At 38.9% G+C, this 18,499-nt stretch overlaps 1 protein-coding gene and 1 pseudogene across 2 annotated transcripts in view; one reads left to right on the top strand and one right to left on the bottom strand.

Annotated features, from left to right (window-relative positions):
* LOC148871376 (protein SUPPRESSOR OF PPI1 LOCUS 2, chloroplastic-like) overlaps nucleotides 1-13,856 on the top strand; it is a 55,136-nt gene extending 41,280 nt beyond the window's left edge. For both annotated transcript variants that reach the window (XM_088972482.1, XM_088972481.1), the window contains one exon: nucleotides 13,246-13,856. In XM_088972482.1, the coding sequence (XP_088828608.1) occupies nucleotides 13,246-13,403 (158 nt within the window). In that variant the 3' untranslated portion in view covers nucleotides 13,404-13,856. The remainder of the gene's footprint in view (nucleotides 1-13,245) is intronic.
* A 1,180-nt stretch (nucleotides 13,857-15,036) lies between these two features.
* LOC148871377 (auxin response factor 10-like) lies at nucleotides 15,037-17,713 on the bottom strand (annotated as a pseudogene).
* Nucleotides 17,714-18,499: the final 786 nt, after the last annotated feature.

An 18,499-nucleotide genomic window follows, 5' to 3' on the forward strand; every position in this document is an offset into this window, starting at 1 on the left:
CAGTCCGATAACAGCTCTCACCCCCAAAACAGGCTCGGAAGCCAAAACAGGTCTGAAAACCACTTAGAAAGCAATCTGTAATGCTGAAGCAGAATTAGGGTTTTAATCGTGGGGTTAGGAAAACCTTTTTGAGAACATAAACAGTGCTCAGCCGCACCTTCCAAAAGAATTCACAGTCAAGTCTAGCCGTAGGGTTAATGACAAACCCTAAAAAAAAACTGATCACCTCTGAGAAAAATAGGAGAGTTCGGCCGCTCCTCCTTGATAGGTCCAACCTATCTTGACTGACAGCAATCTCAAGGGAAAAATAAAGACTTACCCAGAAAACTCTGATCACTACCTTCAATCGTGGCCTGAACCCTAACCTTCTCTGATTCTTCCTGATTACCAAAACACTCTCCAAGCCTCTACAAGTCTTTGGACAGCTGCTAAACTTTTCTGGTAACCTCCAAGAATCAGCCAACGAACAGGCCTTTGTAAGCTTCCAGCCCTAGACAGTTCTCATGTGGTCGACTGGACTAGACACACATGAGAAACCCTAGATAAGCTCTGATATCAAGTAGTCAATCAAGACTATAGTCAGTCTTGAATTCCAAAAGATTTCGGATTGAGAAAAGTAGAAGAAAGAGGGAGAAGAAGCATAAGTACACAAGGGTTTTGAAAGGAGGGACAGATCGAATGAATCTGCCGCCGCCACTCTCTCAATATTTATAGGTTATGTTCACTAGATGTAGGAAAGGGCAGAATTACCCTTAATGCTTACATGGCAAATAAAACAAATAATAAACTGAAAAAACAAGCTGTCTAAGATAACTACCAACTAACACTGACATAACTAACAAAGGTTACATGTGCTGTCACACGAACACAATGGGGACCACAGCCGTGGGGCCCACATCAGTGTTCTCTACAGAATTATATCAAGATTGTTGGGAAGTGTTGAAAGATGCTTTATGTTATGTCTTTAAGGAGTTTACAGATAATCATATAGTCATTTCTGGAGTCAATACCACTTTTTGGACCCTAGTCCCCAAGAAATCTGATGCTAGTCACCCGAAGGACTTTCAATGAATCAGTTTGGTAAGTATTATATATAATTAGCTAAAGTCCTTTCTATGAGGATTAAATATATGCCCTCCCCTCTCTAATTAGTCAAACCTTGGGCCACCTATTTTTTTTAGTTTATTTTTCTTTTCAAAAACATGTCAAGGGGTAGGTCTTAGGCTTGTCTACCCCTTGAAAAAGGCCAAAACTCTGAAACACCCCTATTTTATGTATCAGTGACCCACCAATATGATACATATTGGTCAATATAGTCCCATACGTGACAAAATTTTGAACCTTGGAAAAAGCTTATGCTTTGGTGGACTAGGACTCCAGGAGTTCTTAATAGAGGTGTTGAGAAATTGTGACTATGGGGAGATATGGTGTAATTGGGTGTTTGGTTGCATTAGCTCCTCACTATTCCATTTTGGTGAATGGAGTTGTGAAAAACTTTTTTCTAGCTTCTAGGGGTTTTAGGTAGGGTGATCCCCTCTCTCCGTTCCTTCACATTAATAGCTGATATGTTTTTGTAGGTTTATCTCATTTGTTGATAGGAAGGATGTGATAAGAGGATGGAGAATAGGAAGAAATGTTATTCCAATTACCCACCTTCAGTTTGCAAATGACATAATGGTTACCAGCAGCACACCAAAAAATAAAATCAAACTTTGATGGAAGTTTGTTGGGCAACCCGGGACCCTGGGGAGTTGGGGAGTATTCAGAGACGGGGAGGGCAGGCTAATAACACTTTACTCTGGCCCAATAGGTATTGTTGATTCTTTAAGAGCTAAAATTGTGGCCCTACTTCAAGGTCTGAAGCTGGCCAAGCAATGGGGTTTCCAAAATTATGAAGTGGAGGGAGATTCTAAGCTGCTAATATCATGGCTGCAGGTAAAAAGTTTGGGGGCGTGGACTTTTAGAAAGCAAATGAAGGAGATTTATTGCTTAGCAAAGGAAGCTGGAGTAATCTTTATTCGGACAAGGAGGTCAGCCAATAGTGTGGCTGATACTTTGGCAAAGTAGGGGATTCAAAGGGAAAATCTTTTTGGGACTGTACTGTAAATCTTGCTATAAAATATGGGGTCAACACTCATGCTGTGAGTGATTGGCATTGTACTCTCTTAACCGTAGAGAAACGGCAGAAAATAAGAAAGAGAGAAGGGAAGAGAGGAAGAAGGGAGAAGGTAGAAGAGAAGAAGAAAGATTGACGACCAAAAAGAATTACTGGCGGCGCCAGAATACATTAATATTTATAGGACGACCAAAAAAAGAAAGGGAAAAGACCCTTGTGCCCCTGTTGTAACTAAAGTACAATAACAGCCATAAAATAAATACTTTAAATAGACCAAACAGACCCTAACTAGACAAAATAATAAAATAGAAATAAAGTAAACTATTTCAACACTCCCCCTTGAGTTGGGGCATAGATGTCGATCATGCCCAACTTGTCACACAAATCATTATGCCGCACATGATGAAGACCCTTGGTGAAGATGTCCGCAAGTTGTTTTTCTGAGTTGACATATGGAGTGCACACTTCTCCACTCACAAGTTTTTCTCTAATAAAATGTTTGCCCACCTCAATGTGTTTCATCCTATCATAGAGGATTGGATTAGCAACAATGTTGATAGCAACTTTATTGTCACAATAGAGTGACATGGGGTTGTTAACTGCAAAACCCAGTTCACCTAACAGGTTTCTTATCCACATGATTTCAGCAACTCCATGAGACGTAGCTCTGTATTCCACTTCAACATTGGATTTAGCCATCACACTTTGCTTCTTCCTTCTCCAGGTGACCAAGTTTCCTCCCATAAAGGTACAATGCCCATTGGTAGATTTTCGGTCATTGACTGCCCCTGCCCAATCAGCATCTGTATACACTTCCACCTTCAAATGTCCATGTTTTTGGAACAGCAAACCAGCTCCTGGAAACTTCTTGAGGTATCTAAAGATCATCTATGCAGCTTTAAAGTGAGTTGTCCTAGGTTTGTGCATGAACTGACGACTAAGGACACCCACTATATAAGCAATATCAGGCCTGGTCTTAGACAAATATAAGAGTCTCCCCTACAAGTCTCTGGAACTTCTTCACATCTTTGAAGAACTCCCCTTGACTGTCTTCCAGCTGATGGTTAGGTTCAATTGTTGAATCAATTGGCTTCACCCCTAACTTGCATGTATCCTCTAATAGATCTAGTACATATTTCCCTTGGTAAATAAAGATGCCCTTTTGAGAGCAGGCAACTTCAATCCCAAGGAAATAACGTAAGGGTCCTAGATCTTTCACCTCGAATTGAGTGGCTAAGAATTTCTTTGGTTTCTGTATTTTAGTTTTCTAGTCTCTTGTGATCACTATGTCACAAACACAATTAAAGCTACAATTTTCCCTTCACCTTTCTTCACAAACAAAGTGTGATCTGACTGGCATTGTTTGAACCCCATTTGGTGAGCTAAGTGGAACTTAATAAACCAGGCCTGGGGTGATTGTTTCAACCCATATAATGATTTTCTTTAACCTGCACACCTTCTGCTCACTGCCTTTGGCGCAAAAACCTGGAGGTTGAGTCATGTACACTTCCTCCTCTAAGTCATTATTCAAGAATGCATTTTTAATGTCTAATTGGTGAAGTTCCCAGTCAAGATTCACTGCCAATGAAAGAAGAGTCCTGATAGAATTCATCTTGGCTACTGGAGCAAATGTCTCTGCATAGTCTACTCCATGTACCTATGTAAACCCTTTTGCCACCAATCTGGCCTTGTACCTTTTAACTGTTCCATCAGCCTTATGCTTCACTGTTAACACCCACTTGCATCCCATTGGTTCCTTCCCTTCAGGAAGATCCACTAACTCCCAAGTGCCTTTTTTGTGCAATGCATCAATTTCTTACTTCTTTGCATTTGTCCATTCAGGTTTGGATAAAACTTCTGCCACATTCTTAGGAATAGAGACACTGTCAACGAAGGAAAGGAATGCACGATATGAAGGTGAAATATGATCATAAGACACAAAGTGAGAGATAGGATGATTAGTAGTACAAGACCTAATACCCTTTCTCTTAGCAATAGGAACATCAAGATCATTAATAACAGGGGGATCAATATTAAGAGGCTCAGACATATCAATGGGAACAAGTGTGCCTGGCTTATGAAGAGGATCTACCTCAGAGAATCCGATGATGTTGGTTGCACAGTTTCAAGTTCCACAGCTCTTGAACTTTGCTGGCACTTATGGTGGTGAAGAAAGACACGAAATGGAAGAGGATCAAGAAGAGGAGGTAATGAGTCTGAGCCTGGGTGTGTTTCTCCTCAACCCTACTCTCCCCCTGAGGAGAAACCGAGAAGAAATGTTGACTCTCAAAGAAGGATACATCAATGGAGACATAGTATTTGTGTGAGGCAGGATCATAGCAACGATAACCCTTTTGAGATAAAGAGTAACCAAGGAAAACACAAGGAATAGCACGAGGATCGAGTTTACCGCGAGCAGGGGGCAAGTCATGAACAAAGCAACGACACCCAAAAATCCACTAACTCCCAAGTGCCTTTTTGTGCAATGCATCAATTTCTTCCTTCATTGCATCTGTCCATTCAGGTTTGGATAAAACTTCTGCCACATTCTTAGGAATAGAGACACTATCAACGAAGGAAAGGAATGCACGATATGAAGGTGAAATATGATCATAAGACACAAAGTGAGAGATAGGATGATTAGTAGTACAAGACCTAATACCCTTTCTCTTAGCAATAGGAACATCAAGATCATTAATAACAGGGGGATCAATATTAAGAGGCTCAGGCATATCAATGGGAACAAGTGTGCCTGGCTTATGAAGAGGATCTGCCTCAGAGAATCCGTTGATGTTGGTTGCACAGTTTCAAGTTCCACAGCTCTTGAACTTTGCTGGCTCTTATGGTGGCGAAGAAAGACACGAAATGGAAGAGGATCAAGAAGAGGAGGTAATTGAGTCTAAGCCTGGGTGTGTTTCTCCTCAACCCTACTCTCCCCCTGAGGAGAAACCGAGAAGAAATGTTGACTCTCAAAGAAGGATACATCAATGGAGACATAGCATTTGTGTGAGGCAGGATCATAGCAACGATAACCCTTTTGAGATAAAGAGTAACCAAGGAAAACACAAGGAATAGCATGAGGATCGAGTTTACCGCGAGCAGGGGGCAAGTCATGAACAAAGCAACGACACCCAAAAATGCGCATTGGAATGGGGGACAATGGAGCTATAGGAAACAAAAGTTGATGTGAGGCCTAATACTCTAGTAACTGAGATGGCATACGATTGATGATATATGCAGCATACAGAACAACTTCCATCCAAAAGCATTTCAGAACATTCATATTGAGTAATAAACCACGAGCTACTTCGAGAAGATGACGATTTTTCCTTTCAGCAACATCGTTTTGCTAGGGTGTCCTAGCACAAGAGCTTCGATGAAGAGATCCACACAAAGCAAAGAACTCCGTGAGATCACTATGGAAGTACTCTTTTGCATTGTCCAACTAGAAAATATGAAATTCAGTTTGGTATTGAGTGAAAATCATGCGTTGAAAGTCTTTCACAATTTTTGGCACTTCATCTCTAGATCATATAGGATAAACCCAAGTTTATCTGAGTAGTCATCAATCAAAGTAATGAAATACTTATATCCAACCTTAGTAGGTAGAGTAACAGGGCCCCAAAATCAGAATAGACAATATGAAACGGAAATTCAGATCTTTTATTTCTTAAAACAAAAAGAACTTCTACAATGTTTACTCAATTGGCATGCCATAAGTAGGCTTGAGTCTCACTAGATGAACTTAAGGACTCAGTAGCCACATGACCAACTTTATTCTCCAACATGTAGAGGCCATCCACCATGCTTCCTCTACCAATCGTCTTCCCCGAGACTAAATCCTGAAACACACATGAAGAAGGAAATAAAGTAATAGAGCAATGCAAGTAGTGAGTAATATTGCTAATGGAAAGTAAATTTACAGGTGATTTAGGGAATGCAACACATTAGAGAGGTTAAGGCCGAATGGAAGAGATATGGTTCCTTGGCTGGCTATATGGAGAATGAACCATCATTCAGTCTCACCTTATCTCTCCTAGAGAGGAGGTTATATGCCTGAAATAAATTTGACTTACCAGTCATGTGGTTTGAGGCTTTAGAGTCAATTATCCAAGGGGAATAAGATGTATGAGATGACACATGGAAAGCAGTGGCAGTGTTACTCGATGTAGACGCAAAGGAGGTAGGAGTAGGACCAGAATCCATTTGGCGAAGAGTCATACCATACAACTCCAAATGGTCAAGAAAGGAGTTCATAATCTCTTCCTTGGGGTTAGAACTAGTGTGCCACTCCTAAGTTACCATGGGACTAGTCTCTTGAGATGCCACATTAGCTTAGTTATATTTTTTCTGATTCTGCTGGATTGGTTTCTTATTCTGATCTGTTGTTGATTTCTTACTCAATTCCTATGCCCATTTCGGTTTCCCATGGAGGTCTCAACATGTATCTCTAGTGTCTCTAGTCTTCTGACAGTGAGTGCACCAAAGTTTACTCTTGTCATCCACTCTCTACTGAGAATCACCCTTCTTAAAGGAGCCTCTGACATTTGAATCTGTACCTCCTCGGCCCTCTGAACAATTCATCACACTTCTTCTACTCTCTTTTGACTGAACTAAGGCATAAACCTCCTGAACTGATGGTAAGTCTTTACTTCCCAAGATCTGTACCCTAATGGACTCATATGTAGGGTTCAACCACAAAAGAAAAGCAAATGCCTGTTGCTGAGAAACAAGTGACTTGTATGCCCTTGCATCTTCATCACACTTCCAATTCACATTTTGATAGTGATCCAGTTCCTTCTAGATTGATGTCAGATTTGAGTAGTACACTGAGAGACTTCTCTCCCCCTGCTTGCATGTAGAGGATTCAGCTTGCAGTTGGTATATCTTAGCATAGTGCCTTTGCTCTGAATAAGTAGATTTTGCTTGTTCCCATATTTCACAAGCTGTTTCAGCCCACATGAATGTTTTCCTTACTTGTGGCAGTATGGAAACCAAGAGCCATGACATAACCATACTATTTTCTTGGTTCCACCTATCATATTCAACACTTCCAGTCTTCGGTTCCTTCACTTTACCATTAATATATCCTATTTTCCCCCTAGCAGTAATGTAACGTTTTATTCCCCTAGACCATTCAAGGTAGTTTAGTCCATCAAAGGGAATACAGCCATGGGAAAACTCATATCCATCCCCTCATTCATTCCGTTTTGACTTCCTAAAACCCCAGAAGTTGCAGAATTCTCAGAGGACATGGTTAAAAAAAATTTGTCTCAACACACAACTTAGGATCCCTCCTTACACCAAAAAACAAAACCTAGCTCCACACCAAATAAGCAATCCACATACATACTTCGGTTTGGACACAAACTAAGCACAAAACAGCACCAATTTCCAGACAAAAAAAAGGCAAGATCAGGTTGATTTCAGACCTGTACGGGTTAACAGTTCCAACCTACCAGTCTTCCAGAACATCTAAGTGCATTAACCATCAGGAGAGATCCTTAAAAAATTGTAATCACACCAAAAACTAGAAATAGCAGGTCATCCGTGACCTACAGTCACTCTTTCATAGGTACAGGATCACACGGTCCAAGAAAAAAAGAGGTATAAACCTCACAAACTTATGATAATATTCAGCAGCCCAGATTCATTGAATTTTCTCTTGGTACACGACCAAGAAAGATAAGAAAAAAAAAAAATAGGAAGGTTTGTACCAGTCGTAGGTCAGTTTTTTGTTCTGAGTCTGGAGAAGACAGCAAGTTGAAGTGGAAGCCTTGTTCGATTTGCTCTCACATTCAGTAAAACCGCTCTGATACCATCTTAACAGTAGAGAAACGGCAGAAAATATGAGAGAGAAGGGAAGAGAGGAAGAAGGGAGAAGGTAGAAGAGAAGAAAGATTGGCGACCAAAAAGAATTATTGGCGGTGCCAGAATATATTAATATTTATAGGGCGACCAAAAAAGAAAGGGAAAAGACCCTTGTGCCCCTGCTGTAACTAAAGTACAATAACAGCCATAAAATAAATACTTTAAACAGACCAAACAGACCCTAACTAGACAAAATAATAAAATAGAAATAAAGTAAACTATCTCAACAGCTCCTTTACTAAATCAATGAACGTTACTGTTTCCAATAAAAAAATGACAATTAATTTTTTTGTGAGGTTGATGTCAAGAAGGTAAGGAACCTAAAAGAGCTAATAAGGAGGTTTGAAAGGCTACATAATATGAAAATCAACTCAGAAAAAAGTTGCACATCAGGTGTTAATTTGGGGCATAGGGAAACTAAGGCTATTGCGGGTTGTTTTGAGTGTTTTGAGTGTTCCATCTTTAGGGGCCAACCCTAGGGAGAGTAGGTTTTGGAACCCAATGGTAGAAAATTTGAGAAGAGAATAGCTTCGTGGAAGAACTATGTCTCCTTGGGAGGGCAATTCCCTTTGATGAGAGCCACTCTTGCCAATTTTCCAACCTACTTCCTCTCTGAGTTTAGGATCCCACCTAGAGAAGTTAAGAAACTAGAGACATTAATGAGAGATTTTCTTTGAGAGCTGGGGGAAAGCAAAATGGTCCATCTAATTAAATGGGAGATTATATTTAGAAGTAAAGAGGAAGAGGGTTTAGGCAAAAAATAGCAGCCATACCCCATGGACGTTTAAACATGTGATTAGGGAAGTGGAGAAGATTGCAAAGGAGGTTGATGTTGAATTCAAATGGGTCCGAAGAAGTGCAAATGGGCTAGCTGATGGATTAGCAAAACAGGGGGCATTTAGACAACAATTATTTTGGGCTGCACTGTAATGAAGGGTAGAATAGAATGATTAAAGGGGATCAACAGTCCCATCACCAAGTTGTATAAACTGCTTATAATCTGAATTTAATAAAATTCATTTTTACTGATCAAAAAAAAAAAAAAAAAAAAGAGGAAGGGGGTTTAGGCATAAGCAATGTGGTACAAAAGAATGTAGCATTATTAGGAAAACGGTTTTGGAGTTGGCCTTCGGAGAGGAGTTTGTGATATGAAGTGGTGGCAAGTATTCATGGTTGTTTAGAGAGTGGTTGGGATGCCGGTGTATATTGTTGGGCCACTTTGGCAACACCATGGAAGGCAATTCACAGTATTCTTCCCCAGTTTCTAGGTATAATGTGTGTTTTGGGAATTCTGTTTTGTTTTAGGAGGATGTTTGGGTTGGAGATTGTGCTTCAAAGGACCATTTTCTTTCCTTGTACTCCATCACTTTGTATGGAAAGGAGGTTGTGTCAAAATTCCTTTTACTCTAACTCCAGATTTTGGGTTCCGTAGAGGGTTAAGGGATTAGGAGATTGGTTTTTTATCCATTTCGTTGAGTTTCCTTGGTAAGGTTTGTTTGGATCCCTCTAAACTATACAAATGGGTTCAGTCTCCACTTTCCAAAGGGTCTTTTTCTTGTACTTGATTTTTTAAAATCCCTTTTAATCTTCTCCTCAATATTTTCCTATTAAGGAAGTCTGGTGTAGGCTTGTTTCCCTTAAAGTTAGTGCCTTTTGCTGGCAAGTGTTTTATGGGAAAGTAAACACCTTCGATAACTTACAAAGGAGAAGACCTTTCCTGGGTGTATTTCACCTAATTGGTGTATTCTTTGCAGGTCTAGCAGTGACAACTGCTACCATTTACTAATTTCTTGTTTTATTGCTACAGAATTATGGGATTGGTTTTTCTCTTTGTTTGGGTGCAGGTGGAATGTGCCATTAGAGGTTAGTATGCTATTTGATTCCTTTACCTTTGTCTGGCCTAAAAAACAAGGATTATGTGGAGGTGTGTTAGATCAGCTCTGTTGTGGACCATTCGGGAAGAAAGGAATGCAAGAATTTTCCAAGAGAACGAAAGAAGACTACAAGAAATAAAGGTCTGTGTGTTGAACAGGGTAATCCATTGGTTAAAAACTTTAGAGTTATTCAATTAATTTTCCTTTGATGACTTGTGGGGGAATTGGTCAACTGTGACAATGTGCTCTTCCAAAAAGAATAGAGCACGGTTGACTTGGACACCTCCTCTTGAAGGTTATTTAAAGCTAAACTTTGATGTAAGTAGTCAAGGTAATCCATGTCTATCTGGAATAGATGGGATCTTGATAAATGAGGTTGGGAATATTTTATTATTTTTTCCAGGTTCACTAGGAGCAAGGTTCAAAGTATCGGAAACCTCAAGTGTATCGGAAAGGCAATTTTAATAGATGTATCGAGATACGCCTTGGATACGCATGCGTACCGGAGAAAAACTAAGATACGTATAGATACGTTTGGAAACACTATAAATACTTCAATAAAAAAAAAAAAATACATTCAACAACACTAAATATAAGACCTCAATGAAGTGTATATATATTAAATCAATATATTTTAATGGTTTTATGAAGAAATATATTGTAGTTAATTATAATTTCATTAAAAATCCTATGCTTAACTATAATTTATAAATTATAACTCTTAAGTTTTAATGTTTTATGGGACGGAAAAAACCCAACTCTCCTATCCAACCATAAAACATGCATTGGCACAACTTCTAAGTGAAAATATAATTAATAATTATTTATTATTTATTTCCAAAAAGTTATAAAAAAATAAACATTATATAATATATTCAAAAAATAGTTATTAAAGAAGAAATTTCAATTGCTTTGTGGATATGATAGATCATCCATAGAATTAGAATATATTCAATCATTGTGATCAAATGATAAAATATAATTAACTATTTATATATTTTTTAATTCTAAAACTATAAAAAAAATAATTAGTAAAGAAGAAATTTGAATTGGTCTGTGGATATGATAGATCATCCATAGAATTATAATATATTCAATTGTTGTGATCAAATGATAAAATATAAGAAATGTAGATCAACATAAATTTAAACATTCAAGAAAAAAAAGAAAACACAATATATTATAAAAAATTTACTTATTTTTGCCTTATTTTTTCAAAATTTGAAAAATCTTCCAAAAAAAAATGATTCACACTTGTTTCTTGCAAACTTTTGCAAATCTAGCACACTAGGAATGAGGTTTGGAGTTTTAGAGTCATTTGGGTGGGGGGGGGGGGGGGTGAAGGCTTATTTCCGGGAAAAGAAACTTGCATTCCCCTTTTATTTTATTTTTTTCAGTTTTTGATTGTACCTTTTTTGTCAATACGCTCTGAGACACCCCCGATACGCCCTGATACACCCCCAATACACACCCGATACGGGTCCAATACACATGAAAAAAGAAGAAGCGCCCAATTTCCATGCGTATCCCATATTTGTTTTTCAAAGATACAATACGATACACCTTATCGTATCGAAATTTTAAACCTTGACTGGGAGTTGGGGACTTCATATCAGCTTGGTTTGGGGTCTCTTTTGATCGAAGGGGATTCAAAGGTGGTGGGGTGTGGTTGAAGGACTCAGAATCTGTTATTTGGTGCTATAGGAGTAAAATCAAGAAATTCAAGTGGCTTACACAAAATATGAAGATAAGAATGTAGTGGGTGGGAAGATAGGCAAATGCTTTGGCTGATTGTTTAGCCAAGCAAGGGGTAACTAGGGAGTATTTGTTTTTGGGCTCAGTTGTAAATTGCTTTAATTTTTAACTAATGTTATTGGAGAGGATGCAGCTCGTGCTTCTCTTAGGGATGCTTGTATTGCTTTGATCTTTTGAATTAATAAATTCTTCATTGATTAAAAAAAGAATTCTTATGGTATTCATTTATCTAGAGAAAGGATATGATAGAGTTCCTAAAGAGATAATATAGTGAATTTTGGAAAAGAGTTTTTTTTGGGCTAAAGCTGTAAACATCTCAGTGGAATCTTTTTTGTTACTAGTATACATTATGAAATTTTGTCATTTTCATATATTGTGCAGTTACACCTTTGGAAGTTTCTCCCTTTGATTTTCTGCAATGCAATTATACTCTACCTTTACTCAAAAAAGAAAAAAGAAAAGAAAGAAAGGAGTTCCAACTTCCAAATAAGTGTGACCTAATTAGTGACATGTATGAAGGTGCAGCAACTAATGTTAGAACACCCATGGGAGAGACATTAGAATTTCCAATTGTGATGAAACTTAACCTAGGCATAGCACTTGGTTAAGTTGACGAATCATGTCCAGAAGGCAGCCCCATTGTGCTTGTTGTTAGTTGATGATATAATATTAATTGATGAATGAAACTAAAGAATGATTAAATGCAAAATCAGATTTATGGACAAATACTTTAGAAACAAGAGGTTATAAAATAAGGAATAGAACATAATATATGCAATATAAGTTGAAGAATAACAGGAGTGGAAATCATGTACACTTAGCATTGGAGATAAAGAGATAACTCAATGTGGCTTCTTTAATTACCTCCATTCAATAATCCATAAAAAAGGGGAGAGATTGAGGAGGATGTCAATCATTGAATTAAAGTAGGCTGGGCATAGAGTGGTTCATTCAGAGTCATATGTGATAGGAGAAAACTACTTAGACTAAAGGGAGAATTTTATACAACTGTTGTAAGGCCAACAATGTTGTTGGTTGTATGCAGCAGAATGTTGGGCAGTCAAGAAACATGTTTAAAAACAGATGTGGCAGAAATGTGAATTTTCAGATGGATTAGTGAGAAAGCTAGGAAGGACAGGATCATAAATCAAAGGAAAATAACAGTAGCTTCAATAGGTAATAAAATGAGGAAAAGCATACTAAGATGGTGTAGTCAAATGTGGAGAAAATAATCTATGCAAGCCTAGCTCTATTGTTGAGATCCCATTTGTTTTCTATTCCCTATTTTATTTTTTTATTAGATTCCTTGTGGAACTTGTAATTTGATTATGTTTCAATTCAATGAAATTTTGGTTTGAAATATCTATGACCTTAATTTACAACCATCTCAGATACAAATTTAAAATGTTTCTGGGATAGTTCAGGCCGATTTGGTAAGAAGGGCCAGATGTTATGATGCCTTTATGTTGAAACCTGGGATCACATGATCCATGGTTCTTGAGTTGTGTTAGATTTAATGTAATTCAGGTTTTAGCATGGTATGCACCATATTCTAAGTGCACCGACCTAATTTGGTATCCTCCAGTCTATGCATGAGGTTATTTCTAACGATCTGTTTGAGTCGTTCAGGAAATCCTGCTCTAAGGCATGGAAAACCCGGGTCTGGATTTGGTTTTGGTTATGGGCTTCGATTGAAATCAAACATTGGTCAGTTCCAGATTGATTATGCCACAAATGCCTTTTGGCAAAAGACTGTCTACTTTGGCATCAGCAACCTTGTTTCTTGAAAGCGATATTGTGCCTGAAGATAGGCTTCATGTTGAAATCCATGGAATGCGCAAGACATGGATACGCAAGGAACTTTTTTGAGGAAAACAATTTATGACCGGAAGATACTGAAGATTTATTCCATCAATTTAAGCTTTGACTGAGCTCCACTTGCACACCAATCATACCATCAGGTTAAAGCTCATTGCAATTGTCTCGCATATTTTTTATATTTTAACCATGGCATTTTGAATTTTCGGAAGAAATTGGTAGAACAATTACTTAACACGTCATGGAACTCTTATGCAAGTGAGATAGCTCGGGTAGGGTTAACACAAATTTTGTATTTAAAGCAACTTCTGAAGGATACTAGGAGATAGTGCAGAAATATGTGCTAAATCTAGGAGATAAAATTTATGATCACTGTTATTCTTATTATTCATTTTATTTATATTTTATTCACAAATTACATCTACAGCACATGTTAAAAAAAGTGATCTATTACAAGTTGAAGGGGCTAGAATTAGGGGGAGAAAAAAAGGACTTCCATGAAATGAAAGTAATAAGAAATGATTTGAGTGCCTATAGTCTAATGACAGATATGGCACTAAACAGAATAGAATGGCAAAATACATGGTTTTTGCACTCTAGTATATGAATTTGCACTCTTTCCAAACTAAGCCTTACGTACTAGAAATGACAGTTATCACAATTTCTAAGGCATGTTTGCATTCAAGATGAGCACAAAGTTTGTATCTAAATCCAAAAAGTGTATACAAGCTTTGCACTCAAAATTGGGCATTGTAAAAAAGTTGGAATTTGATCTTGAAATTCATGTTTATACTCGCCACAACCAAAAGCCATTTGGAAAGAACACAAAATTTATTAATATTATACTAGAGTTAAATCTATCAACCAAATAGAATAACCAAATTGGAAACATTCTCCAATTACTAAAAGGGAAAATTTCTGTTTAGTACCCTAAACTTTGGGGGTAGTGTCAGCTGTCAAGTTAGTATCCAAATTTTCAAATGTGTCACTGTAGTACCTAAACTTTCAAAAAGTGTCAAGTTGGTCTTTGCGTTAACCAACTGTCAGTTATTTGATCATGCGATGACATGTGTAACTTAAAATTGTTGACAATATCAAAACTGCCCTTTAAAAGAAGACATTGTTCATTGTCTTCTTAATACTGAACCGGTTGAGGTGTAAATGTAAAACCACTGCCGTTTTCTGGTTTAATAATTAATAATAAAAACTAAATGTCACTATCCTTGAAAAAATAACATATGACAATAGTTTAAAGTAAATAGAAAGAAAAAAAGGTACAATCAGTTTAAATGACAATATAATCAACAAACAATATACCTGAAGCAGCCTCCAAGGTGAATTAGGACAGTAGATGGGGTCAGCAACTTGAATAGAAGATATAGTCTCCATGAACCAGCTTATCTGTGAAGAATCTTCGGTCTCAAATGCCATCTTGAACCTTATTCCTGGACACCACTGGATCTGCTTTGTTGCCTTTATAGCTGAGGCCCTCACACAGAACTCTTGGAGTGCTTGCTCTTGGGTAGTAAACGACCTCAAAGGGCTGCCCATTGGCAGCCAGGGTTGCAGCCTCAATGACAGATTCAGCCCTACTCTCCCCCGTATTCTTAAACCCACACCAGAGTTTGAATTCCCACAATTGACATTTCTCATTATTTTGTTTTCATCTTCCCTTAAGAAGACAAAAACCCATATATGGCGAGACAGTTTCCAGCAACTGGATCCCGTCCAGATGGGGATTATGGTCCACTGCCAACACCTCCTTTTGCCCTTTGGATTCCAACACAGATCTCACCATTCTCTGCTCTCAGGAACACGATTGAATCCCCTGCAATGAGCTTCTTCTGGTTCGCAAAGGTACTCCATTCTGTTGTCAGGAGGTGGCGACGTGGTGTACCCCTATAAATGTCGGAATTTCCAAACTTCTCCATGAACATCCTTGGCAAGAACAGTTTGCACAGGAGGATCTGCAGAATAGTCCAGGCGAGGGAAGATTGTCTCAGCACAGTACCGAGGGACAGAGAAACCACCACCATTGTTGGCATCAGATTGTGTTAGGGTCTTTGCAAAGAGGCAGGTTTCTCTGCAAAAGCGGCAGGTTTCTCTACAATGTCAGATGCGTTATTTCCAAGAACCCCATCATCATCATAGTCGGGTTCGTTGTTCGGAAGGGTACCAAACTTATCTTCGCATAAACCTCGTCTGTCTCAGGGTCTATCAAGTATTTCACTACAGAAAATGGCAGTGGTTTTACACCTCAATCATTCATTTTCAAGGTAGAAGACAACGAACAATGTTTTTTGAAAGACAGTTTTGACATTTTTAAAAATTTTAAATTGCAAATGTCATTGCGTGATCAAATAACTGACTGTCGGGTTAAGTAAGGATCAATGTGACACTTTTTGAAAGTTTGATACTACAGTGATACATTTGAAAGTTTGGGTATTAACTTACACTACCCCCAAAGTTCAGGGAAGTAAAGCAGAATTTTCCATAAGCTCAATTTGGAAGGAGTAAAAATACAAATATGTAGAGTGCAAATCCGTGTATTATTATATTATTTTGTATGCATTTACACTGTAAATCTATCAACTAATCCCCTCCTAATGGCTTACTAATGTATACATTTTTATATTATTTTGTATTTCTACTCTTTCTAAACTAAGCCTTACTAAAACCCTTGGACACCTCATGATTGTTGAATTCATATCTATCAACAAAAGACAATCTTTCTATATTAAATCAATGGGTAAAATTTGTATTGTTACTTCATGTTTCACATTAATACAGTTTGAAAAATAATCAAGGATAAAAGAGTCTTTGTATTGGTGTTGTTAAATATAACGGCATATATATTGACAGGGGAGGTTTAAGTCCTGTAAAACATTAGAGGGAAAGTCTTAAGTATTTATGAGAAACCTTGGGGGAGGTTTGTGTCTTACATAGAATCTAAATAAAAACACAACACCATGGTTCCAAGAAATGCCTTTAGCCTTCTTTGCTAGGCTACCAGCTCTTTATGCATATATAGAGAATGCATTTTTGCTAGTTGGTCATTTCAGATCAGTGAGCTTCCCTAAACGTTCCAGTGATCTTCGACATGAGAACTTAGTTATTAATTGAAAAGGGGTTTTCATTTTTGCTAGTTCTTTCATATAAACAAATTTTCAATTTGTTTTGTTCATGAAATACTTTAATTCATTTTATTAATACATGCATTATTGTGATTATTTTTAGTTTAATTTAATTATACCATTCCAATTTGAATATAAATGAGTTAAACTCGGATCTACCTATATCTGATTAGATTTGATCCATTTTCATTACTACACACAAGAGAGTTGGACTGGAGGAATAGATGGCCCACTCAAGAAGATCTTGTCTAATGGAATGTCTAGATCAATCACACCATTCATGCATGTGACACACATGGATAGTGTCTTGAATAGAAGCTACCTACTTTAGAAAACCATTTTTTGCATATGTATATAATATTTATAACAGCAAAGAAGACAAAAATACAACCATCCTGTCCGGGTCATGGTTGAGCTGGTCCTGAGAGACACGTGGCCGCCCAGTCATCGCCTGGTCATCCTGGTCACGTTGGCATAGCTCGGCCACGTCGGCATAGCTCGACCGAGCTATTCTACTATTGTGGCCCCCCATCTTATCCCCTCAGTCATGTCAGCTACACGTCATGCGAATAAATACAGCTACATATAAGAGGAGAGAGGAAGACAACTCCGCCAGGGAATAGGACTCCAGCCGAAAGACCTCGGTGGTAAACCTCATCTCGACAACCCCGGAAGCCCTCCGGCTATAAAGAGGCATTCCCCGCTCAAGGTAAGGGATCCAAATTTGACACCCATACTGTTACTCTGCTTGGACCAGCACCCTTATTGCTGAGCCAGACCATCCACCACCTCTTACTGACTTGAACATCGGAGTTCCTACTCAGGGATAACTCCTCGAGCCTCTGACTTCTCTTCTCTTGATCACAGGTCTTGAAGCGCGGCCTCGTCCTTGTAGTTCGGCACTGCCCTATTAGCAAGGATTATCTAGCTACTCTCCTCAATTCGTGCACCACCTCGGGTTGAGCAACATCAGATTGGCGGCTTATGTGGGAAATGCACAAAATGCCTTTCCCGAAAATTTTTTCTTCCTCACCGTGCAAACAAAAAAGCGATCAAGATGCCCAAGAACCAGTTTGAACGATCAATAGGTCGATCACCATCTTGGGAATCTCGGCGTCATAGCCCTCCACATCAAGAAATTCCATAGCCTCCAGCCATGGTTGATCCTACACAGTTCTGAGCAATGCAAGAGAAGGTCAATAAGATCTTCGAGATGATGCAGACACTAGGATTCACGGCACCGCCCAACCGGGATGTCCCCCCTCATACCTTGACACACACGAAGGATGATCCTCATCCCGAGGATCCCAAAACGCGTCGGCCAGAAAGGAGGGGAGCGCAATCCGACCATGAGAAGCAAGACACAACAAGGAGGTCCGCCTCCATGGCCCACTCTCGTGAGCTCGACAACCATAGTAGGACGCACCAAACCATGCAAATCCCTGCCAAAGAGAGGCTTGGCAGGCGGACGCTACCTTGCGTGGTTTCCATTGCTGAGTCCAACTCGGTGAAAGATCGCTCACACGACCCAACAAGGTGAAAGTCGTGCGTACCGTGGCCCTAGATAACAAAAACGCAGAAATTTGGGACATTCGACAATGCTTGGAAGAGTTGGAACATAGCCAAGGCTAGAGAAGCACGGCGCCGGATGTATATCAACCCGTGCAGCCAGCCGCGCCAATTGCCAAGGAACCACCGTTCACCCAGGAGATCATGGACGAGGTGCCTCCTACGGGGTGGCGGGCACCTCAGCTTGACAAGTATGATAGGAATATTGATCCCGCCAATCACATCGAGGCGCTGAAGGCTCAAATGATGTTGTATGGATCCTTTGAGGGCTTGATGTGCAAAGCCCTAGTAGCCACCCTCACAGATCCAACCCTAACTTGGTATTCATCTGCCTCCACGTTCCATAGCGTCGTGGGAGCAGT

This window comes from Nelumbo lutea, chromosome 2 (assembly GCF_056320005.1).
Source record: "Nelumbo lutea isolate HS-2025 chromosome 2, American lotus-T2T, whole genome shotgun sequence".
Classification (NCBI taxonomy): Eukaryota; Viridiplantae; Streptophyta; class Magnoliopsida; order Proteales; family Nelumbonaceae; genus Nelumbo; species Nelumbo lutea.